At 36.2% G+C, this 21,515-nt stretch overlaps 1 protein-coding gene across 2 annotated transcripts in view; it reads left to right on the forward strand.

Moving 5' to 3' along the window:
* Window positions 1–21,515, forward strand: part of Epha6 (EPH receptor A6) — a 917,499-nt gene that overhangs the window by 736,536 nt on the left and 159,448 nt on the right. For both annotated transcript variants that reach the window (XM_048422770.3, XM_085685660.2), the window contains one exon: window positions 4,436–4,497. In XM_048422770.3, coding sequence (XP_048278727.3) covers window positions 4,436–4,497 — 62 coding nt within the window. The remainder of the gene's footprint in view (window positions 1–4,435; window positions 4,498–21,515) is intronic.

The following is a 21,515-nucleotide window of genomic DNA, read 5'->3' on the forward strand; positions in this document are numbered from 1 at the left end:
CCATGTGAATAAAAACAATAATTTAATATATTATATCTTTTCAGATTTATATTACCTATATCTGTGGAAAGTGTTGCATGGATAAGAAAATTATTTCATTTGTTATCAAACCCAGAGGAGATTATAACTGCAATTCCCTTCCTATAAAACAGGCAGTGAAGAAGAATGGATGAAATGACTAGCTTTAGAAGTAGTGAATTACAAGTGGGTAGAAAGAATACTGGCATTTTGTCAATCTGAGTTACTGCTGCAAGTTTACAACCTGGTAGACAAAATATAGACATGATTGAATGTTAAATAAGCTAGAATGATTTAAATCTGTAATAGAGTTCTGAGGTTGTTGAGATTTGTTTCGATTCTTCATTTTACTGGCTGCACATTAGAAATTGCTGAGCTGATTCAAAATACCACATTCATCACAGACTCATTACTTATATAAAGATGGCAAATTTCTGTAATCCTCATCTTTCACAAACCTTCTCTGAAGAAAACCTGTTTCACCAACAAAGTATTTCTCTGAGATTTTTATAACAAAATTAAAGAATGTCTTTGTTTTATTTTCTCTAATACCATCATGAGAAGAATAAAGTCTTATGATCATATGGATTCTGCAAGCTTCCTTTATGGGAGTCATTACTGGTGTTGGGAGTATTTAAACATATATAATAAAACATATACATATATTTATGGGCATATATATTTTATATATATATATATATACACACACATATGCTTCCTAAAATTCCAACTGAAAGAAAATAATCATTGTTGTCCATAATAGAAAAGGATAATAAAGGAATTTTGTGATTATCTTCAGAATATGAATAAGTGATTTCTCAGATTTTGATTCTTACATAATTAAGACTATTCATAACAACATCTCTCTATTTATAATTTTGCAATCTTGAGACCAATAACATGGGATAGCTTGGGAGATTTAACATCAAACCTATGAACTTTCTTTAAATTAAGTGGTGATTTTGAAAAATGACTGAGGTTAAAGCATCTTGGAGCATGCTCGTTTTTAGCACAGTTCAATCACTAAGATGATACTGTGGTGTGAGGCATTTGGGGCAACAGACTAAAATTTACTAAAGGAAATGAGCTCAGATATTTTTGAAAATTTAGAAAAAAGAATTGATTATTTTCAAGTATATCTTCTAAGAGCAGTCACATTCTTAGAATATATATGTATGATTTACATATATAATTGTGCATATTGAAAAACCGAGTCAAAAAAGAAATGTGTACCAAAAAGCTTCACTTACCTAAAATGGAAATAAAGAATAGCACCTGAATTTTTATAAGTTCCCTTATTCCTATGTATTTTTTTTCACAAATGCAATAGGGACTACAAATTTGCCTTTAACCTTCATATTATCACTACATATTTCCTATGGAGAATCATTAGGAAATAAATTACAGATTAAATTCTGACAGTAGTCTGAAAAAAAACCCACAATTCTTTAGTTCAGCCACTCTTAACAGAGAATTTTGCATAAAATGCAAAAGAACAGCTCAAAAGAAACTTCTAACTTACAAGAAACTGGGGGAGTCATCATCTAATTCCTTATCATTCTAAATGAGCTGTGAAACTTGTCACTGATGGATTTTAAGACTGCCAGAAGTAAGTACAAATGGGTTATAGATAGAACTAAGCCCAGAGTGCTTTGAATTCACACAGACAGGATTCTTGCTCAAAAGATTCAGTGCTAATTTCATAAGGATAGTGAAATCAGTAAGAAAACAGAAAGTGATATCATGAAGCACCTACTACACTCTTACCTGTAGGAAGTGACCTTGAGAAACTCAGTGAATGAGACTACAAATTCCTACAGGAAAAAGACAAAGCAAGACAAAGGCCAAGCACAGCATGACATAGCATACACAATAGCAGTGATGGGGATCAATTGAAAATGTCAACATGAAGGCTTGCAAGGATGTACAGTGTTTAAATACAAGAGGAGGTTTTACTGAGAGGAACAAGCTGAAAAATAACCCTGATAGGTGAATAGCAGAATGGAAGGCAGAGGCAGAACTGAACAAGTGAAAATGATGACAGCTGGTAGAACCAAAATGGCAGCGTTGACCGGGAAAGTGTCCTTTGCAGGAGAGAATGCTTAGTCAGAGTAGACTTACAGATAGGACCCACTCATCTCTATATGCAGTTATACTAAAAAGGCTCAAGGATCCAGAGCACCAAATGAAATGCCTAACTGCCAACAGGCTCAAGAAACATACTTTACTTTTCTATCCCTCAGTTTCTTGATCTGTGTAATAGGGGTGTAGCAATGCAAGGAAGTGTTTGCAAGATCTTGGATTCTAAAAAACTCACATCATTGAGAAATAGATACTTTTGAAAGACCCCCCGGAGTTGGGAGACTCTCACTCAAGTCTTGGGATAACACGATCCCCCACCTGTAAGAACTCAGGAGAGACCAGCCTTGCTGTAATCACACGAGGTTTATTGACAGGAACCAGCATGCTGGGGTCAAGATTTATATCCCATGTAGGGGTTGAGGAGTTCGACCCTGAGTAGCTGAGAGAAGGGGTATTTAAGGGAAGAAACCACAACCCAAAGAGGGTAGGGAGGGCGTCATTGGAAGATTCCGAAAATACCAGTGATAATCACAACAGGTAACTCCCCGTTTCTCAAGATTGTTCTCAAGATTATAATCTAACTTTGTGGTCAGCCAGTTCCTGGAACAAAGTCACTGAACCGGCTAACCTAGATTTTTGACTCTAGGGGGTCTGAATTTATCCTGGTCTTTCACTTTAAAATGAACCCAACAGCAATGATCAGGAGCTATTACAGAGGTATGAAAAATACAGAGGGGGCATAATTCAGGTACCCATAGCAGTGACTCACCATTCCTCCTAAGCGCTCAAAATCCACTACCATTCAAACTTGAATATTTGCTCAGAATTTGCTGTTGAATTACCAAGATAGCTTTTGATTTTCTCCATTTTTCCTACCTAAGTGTGTTGGTCTTAGATTGCTATCTCCTGGCTCTCTGAAGCCAAGGAACAAATAAAAGACAGAGTGACCAGTTTTCAGGCTACAAACCCGTCCTTCTTGACCCCTGTGTATGAGAGTCCTGACAGTTCATCTCACCTTTAAAATTGACGATAAAGTTCTTTGTTCATATGGGTAAGATTAATAACATTTAGGGGCATTATAGAGCATAAGTTAATTTTCTCTCCAAATGGAAAAATTCCTTAGGTTTGAATTCTATGCATGATAAGCAGGGAGCTTTATTGCACCTTTTGACCTCTAGCTCATCTTTCTTTAAAATATACATTCAAATGTAAAGTCCAGCATTTGCATACATGGAAGCAATTTATTATGGCTACCCTTTCTAACCTGCAAGGCTTTGAGATCAGGAAAAAAGGGTTTGAATTACAAGTCCAACATTTTCATCCTTGGCATTGGCACAGACAGTTTTGTGTGTGTGTCAAAAAAAATAGCTATGTGCCATTCAGATTGAATCATCAAGACTGCTAATCAGAAATAAAAATGAAGAAAGAAAAAGTAAGCATTGATAGATTCCTAATGCAGGTAAATATCATTTTTTGTACTCAATTGAAATTTTATCTTTTAAGCCTGTACAATTGGAGAGAGCAAATACATCCCCTTCTTTGAAACAAATCGAAGTTATTTATGTTAAATATTCTGCCTCATAGAGATGCATTGGGAACTGTAGCAATTGGTGTGATAGAAGAAGTAAATGATGCTCAACTTCTGATCTTTGCTTCTGCACTAAACTACGAGTCAGAGTTACCTGTTTTTCATGCATTGCCATCGGCCCTCTGATGATCAAATCAGTGCTCAATAAAGAGATGATCAGGCATGCGTACAGATCCTACCCAGTATGTGATATTCATCAATCTACTGAAAATTATTCTGCATGGAATCCCTTAAATGCAGTCTATGTCTGATCTTTTATAAGTAGTCAACGAAGATTTATGAATTTCTCCTTTCTGCTTTGATTTAGAAGTAATTTAGTAATTTCAGAACTACCCACTCTAAGGGGGAAAGAAGTGCTGCAATATCATGGAAGCTGCGCCACAACTGCAGAAACAGAAGTGGTGACTGCTGAAGTGATGACGTTAGTGTCCTGGTTGTCATATGTGGAAAAACTAAAGGACAACACACACACGTATCTATACAAGCAATCACTAGACATTTGTAAAACATGTTTAATTCCTTTGACACTCAGATGGCAATCCGTCGCCCTTTGTGAACTCAAAAAGAAATAATGGTATAGAGAAAAAAAGGAGATGCATATATGAGTATACTTTCATAGAAGAGGTTGAAGAGTGAACTTCACTTTTTAAAAACACCAATAAGTTAGCTACTGCAGCTGGAAATTCCTACCTGCAGCACACTTCTCTGTAATTGCCCTAACAACACGTGTTCCTTTCTCTCTTGCAGGTCGACCAGTAATGATCGTGGTAGAGTATATGGAGAATGGATCCCTCGACTCCTTTTTGCGGGTGAGGTGCTCTTTTCTGATGTCATTTAAATAAGCTATTCTGAGATCTGTACTTGAAGTAATTCATCATGGATTAATTTTTACATAATATTAGGCATGGGTTTTCTGCAGAAAATGGCAGCATTTTCTCTAGGTGGATTATTCTGGTTCTGTGATACATTAAAGCATTATTGATGGGACAGGATGTGCACTTAATAATATAATAATTAATTTTTCCTATAAATTTACTTGCCATATTAATGACTATAATATATATATACTAAATGTTTCTGCCATCAATTAATAAGTAAAAATAAAACTCAATTGCCACTTATAGCTATTCATGAAACCATATCACATTTACCAACTTAATATGATATTTATACATTTTCAAAAGTGCTGAGTCCTTACATAATTGTCCCAAATTCTGCCAATTTTGTCCCTCATGTTCATTTGGCTATCTAAAGAGGAAAAGAACAAATAGCATTCCTTTAGCAATGATATCTCTTAGAATAAAAGGCTAAAACTCGTTCTGTTTAGGATGACTTCACATAAATATATAGTGGAACAAATGAAAGCTAGGAAAGGCTCAACAATATTTTTTGAAGTGTATTCATCATGTTAAGTGTCAAAACACCACAGATGCTTGGAAAATGCACATTGAGAGTGGCAGATGAATGAAATATGAAAATATTCACTGAAGCCAATGTTTTTATCCTCAGGAAAGGTGATGTATATGAATGCCGATGAACTTTTTAATGTATCCAATAAATGACCTAAGTATTATCTGTGCTTATGAAATGGCTGAGACTTTTCCATTTAGAATGTGTTGTCTTTCTTTATATTTCCACCTCATTTTCTGTCCCGTGCCATTTGAACATTTTCTGTTCACATCTTGTCTATTTCCCTTGTTTTTATTTGTACTTATTTTGCTTGATTATTGTCCTCTTCTTCCGACTGCTCTCAATGTTGGTGGTGACAATGTATCTGTCTTGTGAGCTCACTTGATGTTCAGATTCAATCCCTGAAGCTGAATTCAGCAGCATCTTTGGGTTGTCATAAATAGAAACTACATCCACAGCACCGTCTCTTGACCAAGTGTGGTCTTTAAACCAAAATGAAAGTCATGGGCTGGGGGCGTGAGCTGTTTGTTCTCGGCTGTGCCCACTTCAGAACATTCTACCTTTAAGTTTTACCTGTAAATGCTATAAATTATTTTAGAGTAATTTATCTTGGCTACTTCAAGATACACATACATAAGTGTATGTGTATTTCAAGTATGTATGTGTACTTGAAATACACATACACTTATGTCTTTTCATTATTTTTGTCCCAAACATATTTTTATCAGATGTTTCAAAATGACTCATTATCTCATAATGTTTGGCATAGGTTGTTTTACATTTTTTAGAACACTACCCAAAGCAAAATATAGCAGCAAATAACGAACAGACTTTCAATTTAAATTACTTGTAAAATTTGGAGCAAATGGCTGATAAAGAAAGTTAAGTGGGAAAATGTTAGTTTAAGATATACTTTTTAGTCTACTGAACAAGGAACAAATAATAGTATGTACAAAGAATCAGTAATTAAAAGGCATGACATCCTATATCACATGTTTGTAAATGGTATATGTCATGAGTTAACATTTCAAAACTAGTATTTTTCTGCTCTACTGATACACCAAATAGGTAACTGACAATCTAGGATGAAGCAAAGCTTTTATTAGTGCTGGCCCCATTAATACTGCTATGAAAATCTGGATGGCTGTGTCTGTTCATTCTCACTCTGCCTCCTACTGGCTGTGGGTCCTTAGGGATGCTGGCAGCTTTCCTTCGTCTTCTGGTCCCTGCAAATAATGGCATTGTAAAGAATACCTACCTCCTAAGGTTGTTAAAAGAACTTTATTGACTGTTGTAGAGTTTACGAGAAAAGATCCACACATAAATCTTCATGACTCCAAAAGTGATGTGTTTCTATGCTGTGAGGTTTCTTCATTGAACTGGTATTTGATTCTCCTTGTAAGAGGGAATCAACTCTTCATGTAGTAGATATTGCCTCAAAACGTGCATGTTTCACTAAAGTAAAAATTATATCATTGAAGTATACAAAGAACACTAAAAGATCGTAAAATTAAATGACCTATTTAATAAATGGGCTAAATAAAAGAAGAAATGGTTCTCAAAAGTTGAATTACAAATGACCAATAAACCTATTATTCTTAGCCATTGAAGAAATACCAATAAATGCTACCTTAAGATTCCATCTCATCCTAGTCATAATAGCATTTATAAAGAAAACAAATAGCAAATGATGGGAAGGATGTAGACAGAAGCTAACCCCTCAAACACTGTTGGTATGAACATAAATTTATCCAGCCACTGTGAAAATCAATATGAGGTTAATCAAAAACCTGAAAATAGAACCACCATCTAACCCCACTCTATACTATATTGAGTTGGAGTCTGAAGGAGTCCTTCAGACTCCAACTCAATCTAGATATTTGCACATCAGTGTTTATTGTAGAACTGTTCAATAGAGCTCGGTAATAAAACCAAGCTATGTGTCTGTCAAAAAAGGAACAGCTAAAATGTGGTGAGTAGAGCCAGTTGAGCTTTATCAGTTATAGACAAGAATGAACTATGTTATTTGCAAGCAATTGGCTACAGCTTAAGGTACTCATATTGAACTCATTGTCATCTCAGAATGAAAAATATCATATTTTTCTCTCATATGGTATCTTATTCACTGTTCTATTACTGTTAAGAGGCACCAAGACCAAGGCAACTATTTTAAGAGGAAGCATTTAATTGGTGACTTGCTTACAGTTTTGGAGGTTTAGTCCATTACCCTCCTGGCAGGAATTATGGCAGCATGCAGGCAGATGCTGGAGAATAAGCTGAGGACTACATCCTGATTCATAGTCAGAGAGAGACTCTGAACTTACATGGACTTTTGATGCCTCATAGCCCACTCCTAGCAACACACTTCCTCCTACAAGGCCACACCTCTTTATCCTTCAAATCCTTTCAAGTAGTTCCATAACCTGGTAACTAAATATTCAAATATATGAGCCTATGGGGAACATTCTTATTTAAACTTTTGTGGCCTAGATTTTTACAACGATGCATAAAATCATATATGTATATATGACATAAAGTCAATACGAAGCTGTCTATGGGGAAATTGAACTGATGAGAGGAGAAAAGGGGAAAAGGAGAGGGCAAGAGGGAGTATGAGTGATAATTCAATATAAAATGTAAGAAACTGTCTTTATGTAGCCCAGTACTAGGTACAATGAATAAATTCCAAATGGAAAATTAATAATTTAAAGACAGCAAATTGTAATAGATGTATAAATCAAAATGCTTTTTAAAGAAAATATTAGAAATACTAAGTCTATAAGCATGCTGAAATTTTCTTCAAAATAAAAAAAAAGAACTTACATGGTTAAAATACAAGAAGAATCTGGGCATGAATGTTCATATCTGTAATTTCAGCAATTCAAAATCTGAGGTAGGAGGATTAAAACATCTTTCTTTTCCATAACGTCCTGTTTCCTCTTTGGTATCATAACTCTTCTCCAGGAGCTCAAAGTGTGCTGTATAAGCCTGCATCAACAGTGGGCACTCAATTCTCCTTCCCAGCCACAAATAAACTATATAAGAATACATATATATATCCCATAAATTCTGAAAAGCTCAGTCATTTTTCCAACCACTGCTTTAGAATTTGATAATCACAGCTTCCGTGAGCACAGAAAGCAGGCAGTCGCTGAATGTACTACGTGGTGGGGGAGCCAGACATGGCTCATTAATAGCCTTCTGTGCTTACTGGAGGCAGAAACATTTCCCTTCGGTCTCCCACACTGTCTGAAAATCACTTCAATTTGCTATTTTATTATGAAGGAGTTGTAGCACAACTAAGTACAAGATTGCAACCCACTTCCACTGCCAGTAGCTGGCTGGCTGACTGGCTCCAAATTCATAAATCTAATGCTATTGGATTCTTGGGGACATTTTTCCTGATACATATTGCCAGTGGGATGCTTGGTCAAGAGTTCAGGTGGGTGTGAAGAAAGAGAATTGGGTGTGTGTGGTACTACATGTGCTTTAGGTTTTAAAATACAATGTATTACACCTTAGTGGGGAAACCCTAACTCTCACTACCCAGAAGCATGATGTCACGGGGTTTTCTGCCTTTGGCAATGGAATAAACTCGTGATAATTAAGTGTATTCTTAATCATCACCCCTACACAGTATCTCTTCCGTGACACAGATGGATTTCATAAATAAGATTTGTAGAAACTGAATGAAAACTGTCAGTATCTAAACCTTACAACTTACATTTTATAACGTATGTGTAACTTCTTTTTTGTAAGACATAATCTCACAGCAGACTGACTAGTCATCTGGCCATTACAATCTTTCTGCCCTCTCTTCCACTAGGTTCCCTGAGCCATAGGTGTAGGGGTTGCAGTGTGTATGTCCCAACTGGAACTAAGTACCTCACATCAGTGGGTCTCTACATTTTGGTCAATCATGGATTTCTGTAATGAGCTCCATCTGTTCCAATATGAAGCTTCTTTGATACGCTTTCCTGTGAACATAAGGATAAGTATTTAAAATGCAATTAAAATTATGCTGATTTGGGAAAGCGGCAGTTGTAGATGTCCCTCTAAGATCCATGATCTCACTAGACACTAGCCACAGATAGTAAGCTAGGTTTACAGGACCAAGTAGGATTTCCCTCCTGCTGAGTGAGCTGTAAGTCCATTTAGACACCTGTTTGTGACAACCGTGATTTAAGTACCAATAGTGTTCCTCTAGTGCACAGTCTTGTCCATGATTGCCATGGTGGTCCATGGGCCTCACAGCTGGTAAGACTACTGACACTTTCCTCTCTTAGCAGCTTGTATATCACCTTCCAATACTGTGAAAGCCAGTCCTGGAGAAGGAGGCTTTGGGGTCAGATCCAGTTCTAATTCTCGACCATTTCAGAAGCACATGATGTCTTCAGCAAAAGGACTCACCTTCAGCTTCAAGGGAGGCAACCAGGGCAACACAGATAGCTTACAGTGTTCTAAAAAACCTCTGGGAGACCCTAGAATGACAACTTGGAAAAAGGTTTCTCATGTTTAGTACTGAATATTTTGTTAGATAGTCTATGGCTCGGGGGGGGGGGTTCTATTGGAGAAGGCTGCTTGTTGGTTCCCAGCTGCCCAGCTAGATTAGACCTGAAATAATCGCAAAGAAATTAATTAAATCACTGCTTGGGTCATTAACTCTAGCTTCTTATTGACTAACTCTTACATATTAATTTAACCCATTTCTAGTAATCTGTGTATGGCCATGTGGCTGTGGCTTACCAGCTACAGTTCTGGCATCTGTCTCCAGCTGGACTCCATGGCATCTCTCTGACTCTGCCCCTTTTTCTCCCAGCATTCAGTCCAGTCCTCCCCACCTAGCTCTGCTCCGTCCCGCCTTGCTCTGCTATAGGCTCAAAGCAGTTCTTTATTCATTAATGGTAATCTCAGTATACAGAAGAAAATCCCATATCAGGGACCATTATCACCTTAAGAAGCATAATGTTATAATTTCATATAATTTGCATATGCCTTTATTTTAAATATTTCTTTATTGTAATTTTAGGTAGAAATATAAAACAATATAACTAAAACTCAGTGTCAATTAGCCAGTTTTACCTACTTATATCAGCTCCTGAAAATCATCTTTCTAATTTCAATTCTTAAAGTTATTACATATACTATATTATTAAATAACATACTTAGAATACATAGAAGGACATCATGCATATAATGCAGTACCAACAATGTCTTCTAAAATAGTATTCTTATATATTTCAGAATGCATTCCTAAAAATTTCATAATTGTTTTCCAATTCTTTTCTTCCCTTTTTTATCAATGGTTTTGTTTTCTACTATGAAAAAGACCTAAATATACCTCAGGAATATGAGTATTTAATAATGCATATGCACTCATATCAGCATTTCAAAAGCAATGTGAGTCATTTGAAGTGCTCCTTGAACAAATGCAAAGCAAATATTAATTTAAAAAATTAAAGGGATCTTTTAAATATTTATATCCTCAAATTATAAATCTAGTAAAGATGGCATTTTACCTTATGCTAGTTATTTATTAATAATGAGAGCTGAATTTTATTAGCATACTTTTCTTGAAAATTGTGTGTGCCTGGTTATATTCATGCAGAGGCAAAAGAATGAAATTAATCTGTATCATAGTCATTTTATGTTCAACAGTGAAAAAAATTGTACTTACAGACTAATAAATGCTTCAAACCATGAAAGTTATAGTTGAATCTCATCTTAATTAATTTTAAAAGGAAATAGGTGAAACTTAATGCAGAGCATTGTTATTATTTGGCATATCTGTTCCAACTTAGCAATAAAAACAACCTAAAGTAACTGTGACAATAATTATTTAAATTTGGGAAAGAATGGTGTACTAGAATCCATACAAGGCAGGCTTGACTATTGACAGAGGTTTCTGTTCTGCCCAGTCCCACAGCCGTTCAGTCCCAAAGAAACACACAAAGGTCTACATTAATTATAAACTGGCTGGCCCATTTGCTCAGGCTCCTTATTAACTAATTCTTACATCTTATGTTAACTCATAATTCTTGTCTGTGTCAGTTATATGGCTTGGTACCTTTTATCAGCGAGGCATTCTCATCTTGCTTCCTCTGTGTCTGGGTGATGACTACAGACTGAACCTTTTCTCTTCCAGGAATTCTCCTATGCTGGTTACCCCACCTATATGTCCTTACTGGCTACTGGCCAATCAGCATTTTGTTAAACCAACACAACCAACAAATCTTTACAGGGTACAAGACCATTGTCCCACAGCACTTGACTTTTCTGGTTCCATTTCTTTTCTCTTTTCTTTTCTTTCTTTTTTTTTTTTTAGGATTGATTGCTTTGGGTTTTTTTCCTTTTTTATTACTTAAAAAAAAACCAATCCAAATTCCCACTACCTCCCCTCCTCGCAGTCCCCTCCCTTTCCCTCTACAGACCCTCCTCCCCTCCCCTCCAACCCTAAGAAAGTGACGTACACCCTGCCCTGTGGAAAGTCCAAGGCCCTCTCTACTATGTCTAGGTTGAGTAAGGTTTACATCCAAAGAGAATAGGATCCCACGAAGCCAGTATATGCAAGTAGAGACACATCCCAGGGTCACTATCAGTGACCCCTCAGTCTGCCCCAGCTGTCAACCCCCTTCAGAGAGGCTTGGTTGTTCTCATGCTTATTCACTCCCAGACCAGTTGGAGTTGGTGAGCTACCATTAACTCAAACAAACTGCCTCAGTGGATGACCCCCTCATGGTCTTGAATTCCTTGCTCATACTCTCACTCCCTCCACTCTTCAACTGGATCTTGGGAACTCAGTCCAGTGCTCCAATGTGGGTCATTGCCTCTGTTCCCATCTGTTGTTGGATGAAGGTTCTATGGTGATATTTAAGATATTCATCCATCTGACTACAGGGTAAGGTCAGTTCAGACACCCTCTCCTCTATTACTTAGGGTCTCAGCTGGGTTCCTCCCTGTGGGTTCTTGGGCATTTTTCTAGAGCCAGGTTTCTTGCTAACTCCATACAAGCAAAAATGATACAATGGAAAAAAGAAAGCATCTTCAACAAATGGTGCTGGCATAACTGGATGTCAATCTGTAGAAGAATGAAAATAGATCCATATCTGTCGCCATGCACAAAACTCAAGTCCAAATGGATTAAAGACATCAACATTAATCCAACCACTTTGAACCTGATAGAAGAGAAAGTGGGAAGTAGTCTACAAGACATAAGCACAGGAGACCACTTCCTAAGTAGAACCCCAGTAGCACAGACAATAAGAGCATCAATCAATAAATGGGACCTCCTGAAACTGAGAAGCTTCTGTAAAGAAAAGGACACAGTCAATAAGACAAAAAGGCAGCCTACTGAATGGGAAAAAAATCTTCACCGTTTATTTTCTTTTAGATGGAGTAGATCTTTATTTTCTTAGCCTTCTTTTTATCTTAGGTTCCTGGGTGAATTTATATACTTTTTAATTTATACAAAATAATGGATTTCATTGTATCATTTACATACTTGTCTGATTTTTTAATTTTCTAACTAAATATTAATGTATTAATAGCTAATATCCCAAATATGTCTCATTAAAATTTTAGTGTTGTCATATGTAGTATTATTCATCCTGTTTCATAAAATTGGCCTTTACTACTGTGATTTTTATTTCTCCTTTTACATGGAAGAATTTTGCTGATTGTTTTAATTTTAATTTTCTTGAGAATTTCATGTATGAGTTCTGTAATACTATATCATTACCATCCTTTTCCAATGCCTACTGAGTCATCCTCATTCCCTCTTGAATTTGCGACCTCTTCTGTAATTATTACTTTGAAAACCTTATATATATATATAGGCTACTGAGTCCAATTATTGTTTCCTAGGTATAGATATATTAGGGCTGATTGTTTACTGTTGGTAAAACTACCAGACACATAACACCTGAAGAAATCTGATGCACCCTGTGTATCAGAGTAACTATAGCCTTGTAAAAAGAGTTTGGCAATGGTCCTTCTGTTTCTGTTGTTTCAAATTGTTTGAAACAATTTGAAGAGTATAGGTATTAGCTCTTCTTTGATGTTCTGGTAGAATTATGCACTGAGACCATCCGACCTTGAACTTTTTTTGGTTGGGGGACTTTTGATGACTGTTTCTATTTTCTTAAGGGCTGTATATCTATTTAAATTGTTTATCTGGTCTTGATTTAATTTTGGTATGTGGTACTTATCCAGAAAATTATCAATTTCTTTTAAGATTTTCCAATTTTGTCAAGTAAAGGTTTTAAAGGATTACCTTATGATTCTTTAGATTTTTATAATGTCTGTTGTTAGGTCCCCCTTTTCATATCTGGTTTTCTTATTTTGGGTATTCTCTCTCTGCCTTTTGGTTAACTTGGATAAGTGTTTATATAGTTTATTGATTTTCTTGAAGAACCAGCTCTGTGTTTCATTGATTCTTTGTATTGTTTGCTTTTTGATTTTATTGATTTCAGCCCTCAATTTTATTATTTCCTGTCATCTGCTCTTACTAGATGAGTCTGCTTCTTATTGTTCTAGAGCTTTCAAATGTGTTAAGTTGCTCATGTGAGATTTCTCCATTTTCTTTATATAGACTCCTGGTGCTATAAACTTTCCCCTTAGCACTGCTTTTATAGTGTTCCATAGGTTTGGGAATGTTGTGTATTCATTTTCATGGAATTCTAGGAAGTCTTTAACTTCTTTATTTCTTCCATAACCCAGGAGTGATTCAGTTGAGTATTGTTCAATTTCCATAAGTTTGTACACTTTCTGGAATGAGTGTTGTTGTTTAATTCTAAGTTTAAGCCATAGTGATCTGATAAGAAACAGAGGGTTACTACAATTATTTTTGTATCTGTTAAAGTTTTCTTTTGCTACCTAGTATGTGGCCAGACCTATCCATTGGTGAGAATGGGGTGCTGAAGTCTCCCACTATTAGTGTATGGGGTTTGTTGTGAGGTTTAAGCTTTAGTAATGATTCTTTTGCATACATGGGTGCTCTTGTATTTGAGACATAGATATTCAGAATTGAGACTTCATCTTGATGGATTTTCCCTGTGATGAGTATGAAGTTTCCTTCTCTATCTCTTTTGATTGATTTTAGTTATCTATTTTATTGGATATTAAGATTGCTACACCCACTTGTTTCTTAGGTTCATTTGATTGGAAAATCTTTTTCCAACTCTTTACTCTGAGGCAATGTCTTTTGTTGGGTTGAAGTGTGTACAGTAAAAGGGTGGGTCCTGGTTTGTATCCATTCTATTAACATGTACTTTTTTGTAGGTGAATTGAATCCATTGATATTAAGAGATATTAATGACCTGTGATTGCTAATTCCTGTCATTTTTCAGTGGTAGTGTTTTTGTGTTTCCCTTCTTTGGGGTTTGCTGGTGTGAGGCTATCTGTTGCCTCCATTTTCATGGGTGCCCCTAACTCCCTTGGGGTAAAGTTTTGCTTTTAGTACTTTCTATAAGGCTGGATTTGAGTATAGGTATTGTGAAATCTGGTTTTATCGTGGAATATCTTGTTTTCTCTATCTATATTGATTGAAAGCTTTGCTGGGTTTAGTAGTCTGGTCTTGCATCTGTGGTTTCTTAGTGTCTGCAGCACATCTGGCCAGTACCTTCTGGATTTCAGAGTTTCTATTGAGAATCAGGTATAATTCTGATAGGCTTGCCTTTATATGCTGCTTGGCCTTTTTCCTTTGCAATTCTTAATATTCTTTCTTTATTGTGTATGTTTAGTGTTTTGATTATTATATAGTAAGCAGTTTTGGGGGGATCTGCTGTGGGACAGTGGTCTTATACACTGTAAAGTTTTATAAGTTGTACTGGTTTAATAAAATGCTGATTGGCCAGTAGCCAGGCAGAAAGTTTAGGAGGGGTGACCAGAGTAGGAAAATTCTGGGATGAGGAAAAGTTCTGCAGTCAACACAGAGGAAGCAAGATAAGAATTCCTCACTGATAAAAGTTACCAAGCCACATGACTAACACGGACAAGAATTATGGGCTAATTTAAAATATAAGAGTTAATAAGAATCCTGAGCTAATAGACAAACCAGTTTATAATTAATATAGGCCTCTGTGTGTTTCTTTGTGGATGAACAGCTGTGGGATTGGGTGGGACAGAAACCTCTATAAACAGGAGTTCAGTCTCTTTGGTGTTCTGTAGGCTTCTTGTACCTTCACAGGCATGTTCTTTTTTTAAAGATTTATTTATTTGTTGTGTATACAACATTCCATGTATGCCTGCACACCAGAAGAAAGCACCAGATATCATTTCAGATGGCTGTGAGCCACCATGTGGTTGCTGGGAATTAAACTCAGGACCTCTGGAAGAGCAGTAAGTGCTCTTAACCTCTGAGCCATCTCTCCAGCCCCAGGAATGTTATTCTTTAGGTTGGGAAAGTTTTCTTCTATGATTTTGTGGAATATATTTTCTGTGCCTTTGAGCTAGAATTCTTCTCCTTCTATCCCTATTATTCTTAGGTTTGGTTATTTCATGATGTCCCAGATTTTCTAGATGTTTTGTGTTAAGTATTTGTTGGCTTTAGCATTTTCTTTGACCAATAAATCTGTTACCTCTTTAACTCCTGAGATTTTCTCTTCCATCTCTTGTAATGTTATGCTCTCATCCATAGTTTCTTTTCATTTCCAGATTTCCCTTGGTTTGTGTGTTCTTTATTGTCTCTATTTTAATTTTCTATTTCTTGAACCATTTGAATTGTTTGCTTCACCTGTTTGATTGGTTTTCTTTAAGAGATCTATTGATTTCCTCCAATTTTTGTTTATCTTTTCCTTCATTTCTTTGAGGGAATTTTTCATTTCCTCTTTAAGTGTTTCTATTGTCTTCATAAAGTTATATTTAAGAATATTTTCTTCTGCTTCTTCTGAGTTAGGATGTTCAGGTCTTCTTTTTCTAGGGCTGGTGTAGGAGGTCCTTCTGTCTTTGTGTTGCTTTCATTGGTTAATAAAGAAACTGCTTTGGGTCTGTTGATAGGGCAAAACTTAGGTAGGTGGGGAAAACTAAATGGCATGTTGGGAAAAAGAGGAAAAGTCAGAGAGAGACACCATGGACCCAATACCAGAGATAGATTTGCTGAGAATTTGCTGGTAGGGCATGACCTCATGGTGATATACAGATTAATAGAAATGGGTTAAACTAATATGTAACAGTTAGCCAATAAGAAGTTAGAGCTAATGGGCCAAGCAGTGATTTAATTAATATAGTTTCTGTGAGATTATTTTGGGGCTAAGCTATCTGGGTGACCAGGATGAACAAGCAGCCCCCTCCTGCAACATACGACCACTAGGTTCAGGTGTTGCCATATTGATTTATTGGTTGTTGAATGTATTCTTGTGTTGGTGTCTATACATCTCTTCCTCCAAGGGTTGCAGCTGGGCTATGTCTTTCAGGTGGTCTCTTTTCTTCCAGTTGGTATAGGTGGGGCCTGTGACTTAGGTGGTCACTCTTCCTTCTGGTGCAGGTGGGTCATTCCTCTGGTAGTTGCTGATGGATCTTTGGGTATTCCTCTTCAGGTGCAGTCAGGGCCAAAACTCCAGTGGTTTTAGGTACAGTGGGGGAGGATTTCAGATGTTACATGGCTGTTCCAGGGTCTCTGTGTTTGGTGGTTGGGGTGGGGCACAGGATTTGGACTCAGGTCTCAAGAGCAGAGTCTTTTAGCTGGAAACCCAGACATACACCTCTCCAGGGGCAATTAGGACCATGGCATCAGTGGTCAGAGATGTGGTGGGGGATGGTTGCAGGTGTGAGGAGGCTGCTTTCAGATCTCTGGGTCTTTTCTGAGTGTGGTTGAGGCACAGGATGTGCCTCAGGTGGCTAGGGAAAAGAGATCTTTGCCCTCCATCAGGAAACCCAAGCACTCACCTCTCCAGGGCAGCCAGGGCCAAGGCTCTATTTGTTTCAAATGTGGTCAGGAATGATGTGGGCCCCCATCAATTTTCTTAATCTTAGACATTCTGACTGGTGTACTTATTAATTGACATATAATATAAAATTATACTTGTAAATAGACGTATTCTTTGTACCTATCTGTACTCCCATGTGGTCTTCCTTTTAGGTTTCAATTATATAGGAAGTTCTGGATTAACAGAACTAAGTAATGAGTTCTTTGAAAACATACATAGATATATTCTACACATCCTTCCCAGTGCAATACTGTTATATTTCAATGCATATTCTTCCCAAAATACAAGCCCATACAACTTTAAATTTTCTTGTCTTCATGTAAACGCATGTTCATGGTAAGTAACATAGATAGTGTTCATGAAAACCTTACCAAAATGTTTAAAAAGAAAAAAAATCCCAAGTTTGATAATAAGCTTGATAGGCTTAAGTTATGTTATATTCAGATCCATTTTAAGTTCTTCAATATAATTCTGAAATCTAGCTGCCATATTTTACAAATCCATATCTGCTTTTCTCCCTCGATTTTGTAGAAATAGAAAAAAATGACTTTTAGTTTCTTTATGATTGAGATTCTAATTTACAGGCTGCCTTCTCTCATCTATAACTAAAACTACAACTTCCTAATATAAATTTAAATTTCATGATGACCACTACATCATGATATTAAGATATTAATATATACATTGAGATATTTATTAAGCATTCATAAAAATTTTAGACTTTCAATGGGGAAACTACAAAAAAAATCACAGACTTATCAACAGAAAATAAGCAATGACTATTATTCAATTAGTATTTTACTATCTTTTCAAATCTACAAGTAACCCTAGCTGTTTTTCTTTGAGATTCAAGAACAGGCCAAACAATCATAGCATGGCTAATTTTCTGATTCAGAAACACATCTACACTAGATTTTAACTTTAAACTTTAGTTATAAAATTAGTCCTCCATGGACTATTTTATTCAAAGTTACCTATAAGTAGATTGTTTAGAACTCAAAATGCATTTTCCACAAATATTTCTCTGAAAGTTATCATGTACATCCCTAGATAGACCATAAAAGTCTTTCACAGAGTCCAACAAAAGGAGGTAACATTCAATAAGAAATAGAGCTGGAAGCTTCCTGTTAACATGGAAAAGGAATGCTTTCCTTCCTTCCACACAACTTCCCCTCAGCAAACTTTTCTTCAAGATATTTCTGTCATATAACTGTGTCTTCACATTCATTACCCACATCCTCAAATACTCAATTCTTACTGTGGTATCACAAACCTCCCCCATTTCCTTGTGCCCCAAGGTTAGACCTTTCTCTACTTTTCCACAACCACCTTTAAGTTCATTTGACCCAGATCTAAGCTATCATCTCCTCATTTGTAAATATCTTAGCATATGAAGTTTGAGAAACTCCTACTAGCAGGTTAATCAACAATATTATTCACATTCTTCCTGAAGACTTTTCATCTTTTGTGTGCACTTGTAAGCCCAAATAGAATTTATCAATGGAATTATAGAAATCAAAATAAAGGAAAGGAAAACATAAAGACTATATAGGTGAAGATATTATAGGAATAATGGACTATCGAAGCCAAAGGGTAGCTCCTCTTGCTATGCTCTCCCAGGATACAATCTTTTATCTTTTATGATCTCAAGATAATCTTGTTTTCTCACAGTAGCATCTGGTAACATAGAACCAGGGGAGAAAGAGGCATACAGTTTCAGGGTTTATATACCAGTTTTGTAAACCAATTCTTTTCTTTTCTATTTTTAAATAAAATAGTTTTGCTATTGTATTTAAATTATTAAATATGTTAAAATAAAATTTCTATTTTATTTAATAATTTTATTTTTTGAGAAGTTCATACATGAGCACTTCATCTACAATACTCATGCATCTCCCTCTCCTTCCAATTCTTCCCATGTCCCCTCCTTCATGAATTAATGATTTCTTCTTTAGTGATTATTGTTACTTGTTTTACATATGAATATATGTGTATATACATAAATACATATGCATATATGCACACTTGCATGTCCAACCTATTGAGTCCATTTATTTTGCTCAGATATATATGTATCCCAGGCTATCCACTTTTAATTAAACAGCCTTTGCACTCTCTATCACTATCACTTCCCTTCCCTGGAAGTGATTGATTTTTCCCTCTCTCGGCAGTCATTGACCTTTTCATCTAGATGTGGAACCAAGAGGGATTTTTCTTTTCATGGTGGCTTGTCAACTCCTGTTGACATCATGCCAATCTTGTTCAGGCAAACATACTGTTGAGATTTCATGGGATCGTTTTCCCTGTTATATCTGTAGAATTCTATCTAGAAGAAGATACCCTGGTCCTCTGAGTTTTTGCAATCTTTCTTCCCATTTTTCTGTGATTTTCCCTGAGCCTTCAGTATAGTGGTTATATAGCAAACATCTCAGTTAGGACTGGGCACCACACAGTATTTGATACTTGAATACAATGTATTTTTATCTTACTCACTCTCTACTCATTTCTTCAAACTCCTCTAACCTCTAGCATCCTGGCCCCATGCCCCAAGTACATAGTCTATTCTCTTGCTTATGTATCTCACCAAATCTGATTGATAATGCTCATATACTCATACATTGTAAACCTACCAGGGACAACACCACTTGAGAAAACTGATTTTCCTCTCCAAGCAGCCAACAACTACCAATAGTTCCTTGGGTATAGGTGGAACCTTGTCAGCTCTTGCCCTATGCCTGCTGGAATGTGTTCTGTGCAGATCTTATATAGCCAACCATACCTGCTATGAGCTCATGAGTGCAATAATCATGTCATGTCTCGAAGTCGTGTCCTGATCATCCCCACCCTCTGACTTTTATAACCTTTCAGCCCTCTGTTACTTGGTGTTCCCTGAACAGAGGAGGAAGTATGATATACAAGTCCCATTTGTGTCTGAACTCTCTATGGACCCATGTCCTCTGTACCTAGACTGACTGAGAGTCTAGTTCTTAAATGCCAGCAACTGCAAAAAGGAGTTTCTCAGATGTAAAGTGAGAGCTTCATGGATCTATGAATAGAATTCCTTATTAGAATGTGATCAGATATTATGGTCATTTAGCAAAATAATAATTTAAGATTGTTTCCTGTAAGTATACAATTGTTGTGTTACTTTGTAAATGCTGAGGTTTCAAAGATAATCACTTTCTTTTGAAAGTGCATTAAGCTTCTTAGAATACTTTGAACCCATTCTCCCTATCCCCCACATACACTTTCCCTTCTCATCTCTCCCACTCCAACTAGACAGTTTTGTTTATATTTTCATATCTGTTTGTGTATAACTTTATGTAACTATATAAAATCCAGGACCAACAAATAGTGGAAAACATGTGAATTTGTCTTTCTGCGACTGTCTTAATTTAGTTACTATGATGATCCATTTTCTGGCATACAGAATAACTTCATTCTTTAAAACTTTTAAAAGAAAATTCCACTGTGTACGTTTTAAAAGGTTGTAAGCATTTCACATAACAAAAAAGATACTCTAACATACACATGAAACAAACTTTAGTGACTTCTTGTTAGATCTTAAGGCCCTGTCATTATCCAATAGCGCTTATTGCACCATGTGTGTGATTTATTCATCATAGGAAACCAAGGTCTAGTGCTGAGAAGTGGATCCCCTATAAATATGTGTTCAATGAATAATGAGTAATTTTAGTATTCGGCTCAAGAGTACTGACTTGTCATCGACAAGGTATAATGTTATCACTTATAGTTAACCTTTCTAGGTCATGAATCACTAGACTGATCTTCCTTTCATAGAGTACTTCACATTTTTCAGCAAGAGCTTGAGAACATTGATTTATATTATGGAACTCAGATTTTTTGTAGTTCCTAAGTATATTTTGTTGGTAGTCTCAATATAACCAAGATTCTTCAATAATAACCCCCCAAATGTATAACAGAAATAGTATATGATATTTATCTCCCCTTTTCTAGCTCTGTAGCAGAAATGCAAGGATTTGTTAATTATAGTCAAAATATTTTGCTTTTAAAAGTGGAGATAGCCCCAAGTCTGATCAGCATTTCAAAGCCTGTTCATATGTGATATTCTTGGAGAAAATCCTAGCAAATCTAATTTTCTATGAAAAAAAAATAGTTCAAGAATCATGTCTTACTGCTTACCAAGGATTTGAATGGCTTCTCACTCTAAGAGAAAAATGCATTCAACAGTTTAATTCAGTGGGTATTTCTTGAGGATTTATCAGTTGCCAGTCCTGGGATAGCCCCTTAGCATGTAAGGATGAACATGACAAAGTAGATTCAGTCCCATAAAAATAAATGACTTTCCCAAGTCAGTGCTCTCTTCTGTTTGGTTACTCACAGGCTTTGTCAGGCAGCTTCTAAAATTAATCTTGAACTTCATTCAAGCCAGTATCTTCCTCTTTGATTATCCTATTAACTTCTAAACTTATCTCTCTGCTTCTACTGTCCTCATGAAAATGAGAATGCAG

This window comes from Myodes glareolus, chromosome 2, assembly GCF_982192425.1.
Source record: "Myodes glareolus chromosome 2, mMyoGla1.1, whole genome shotgun sequence".
Classification (NCBI taxonomy): domain Eukaryota; kingdom Metazoa; phylum Chordata; class Mammalia; order Rodentia; family Cricetidae; genus Myodes; species Myodes glareolus.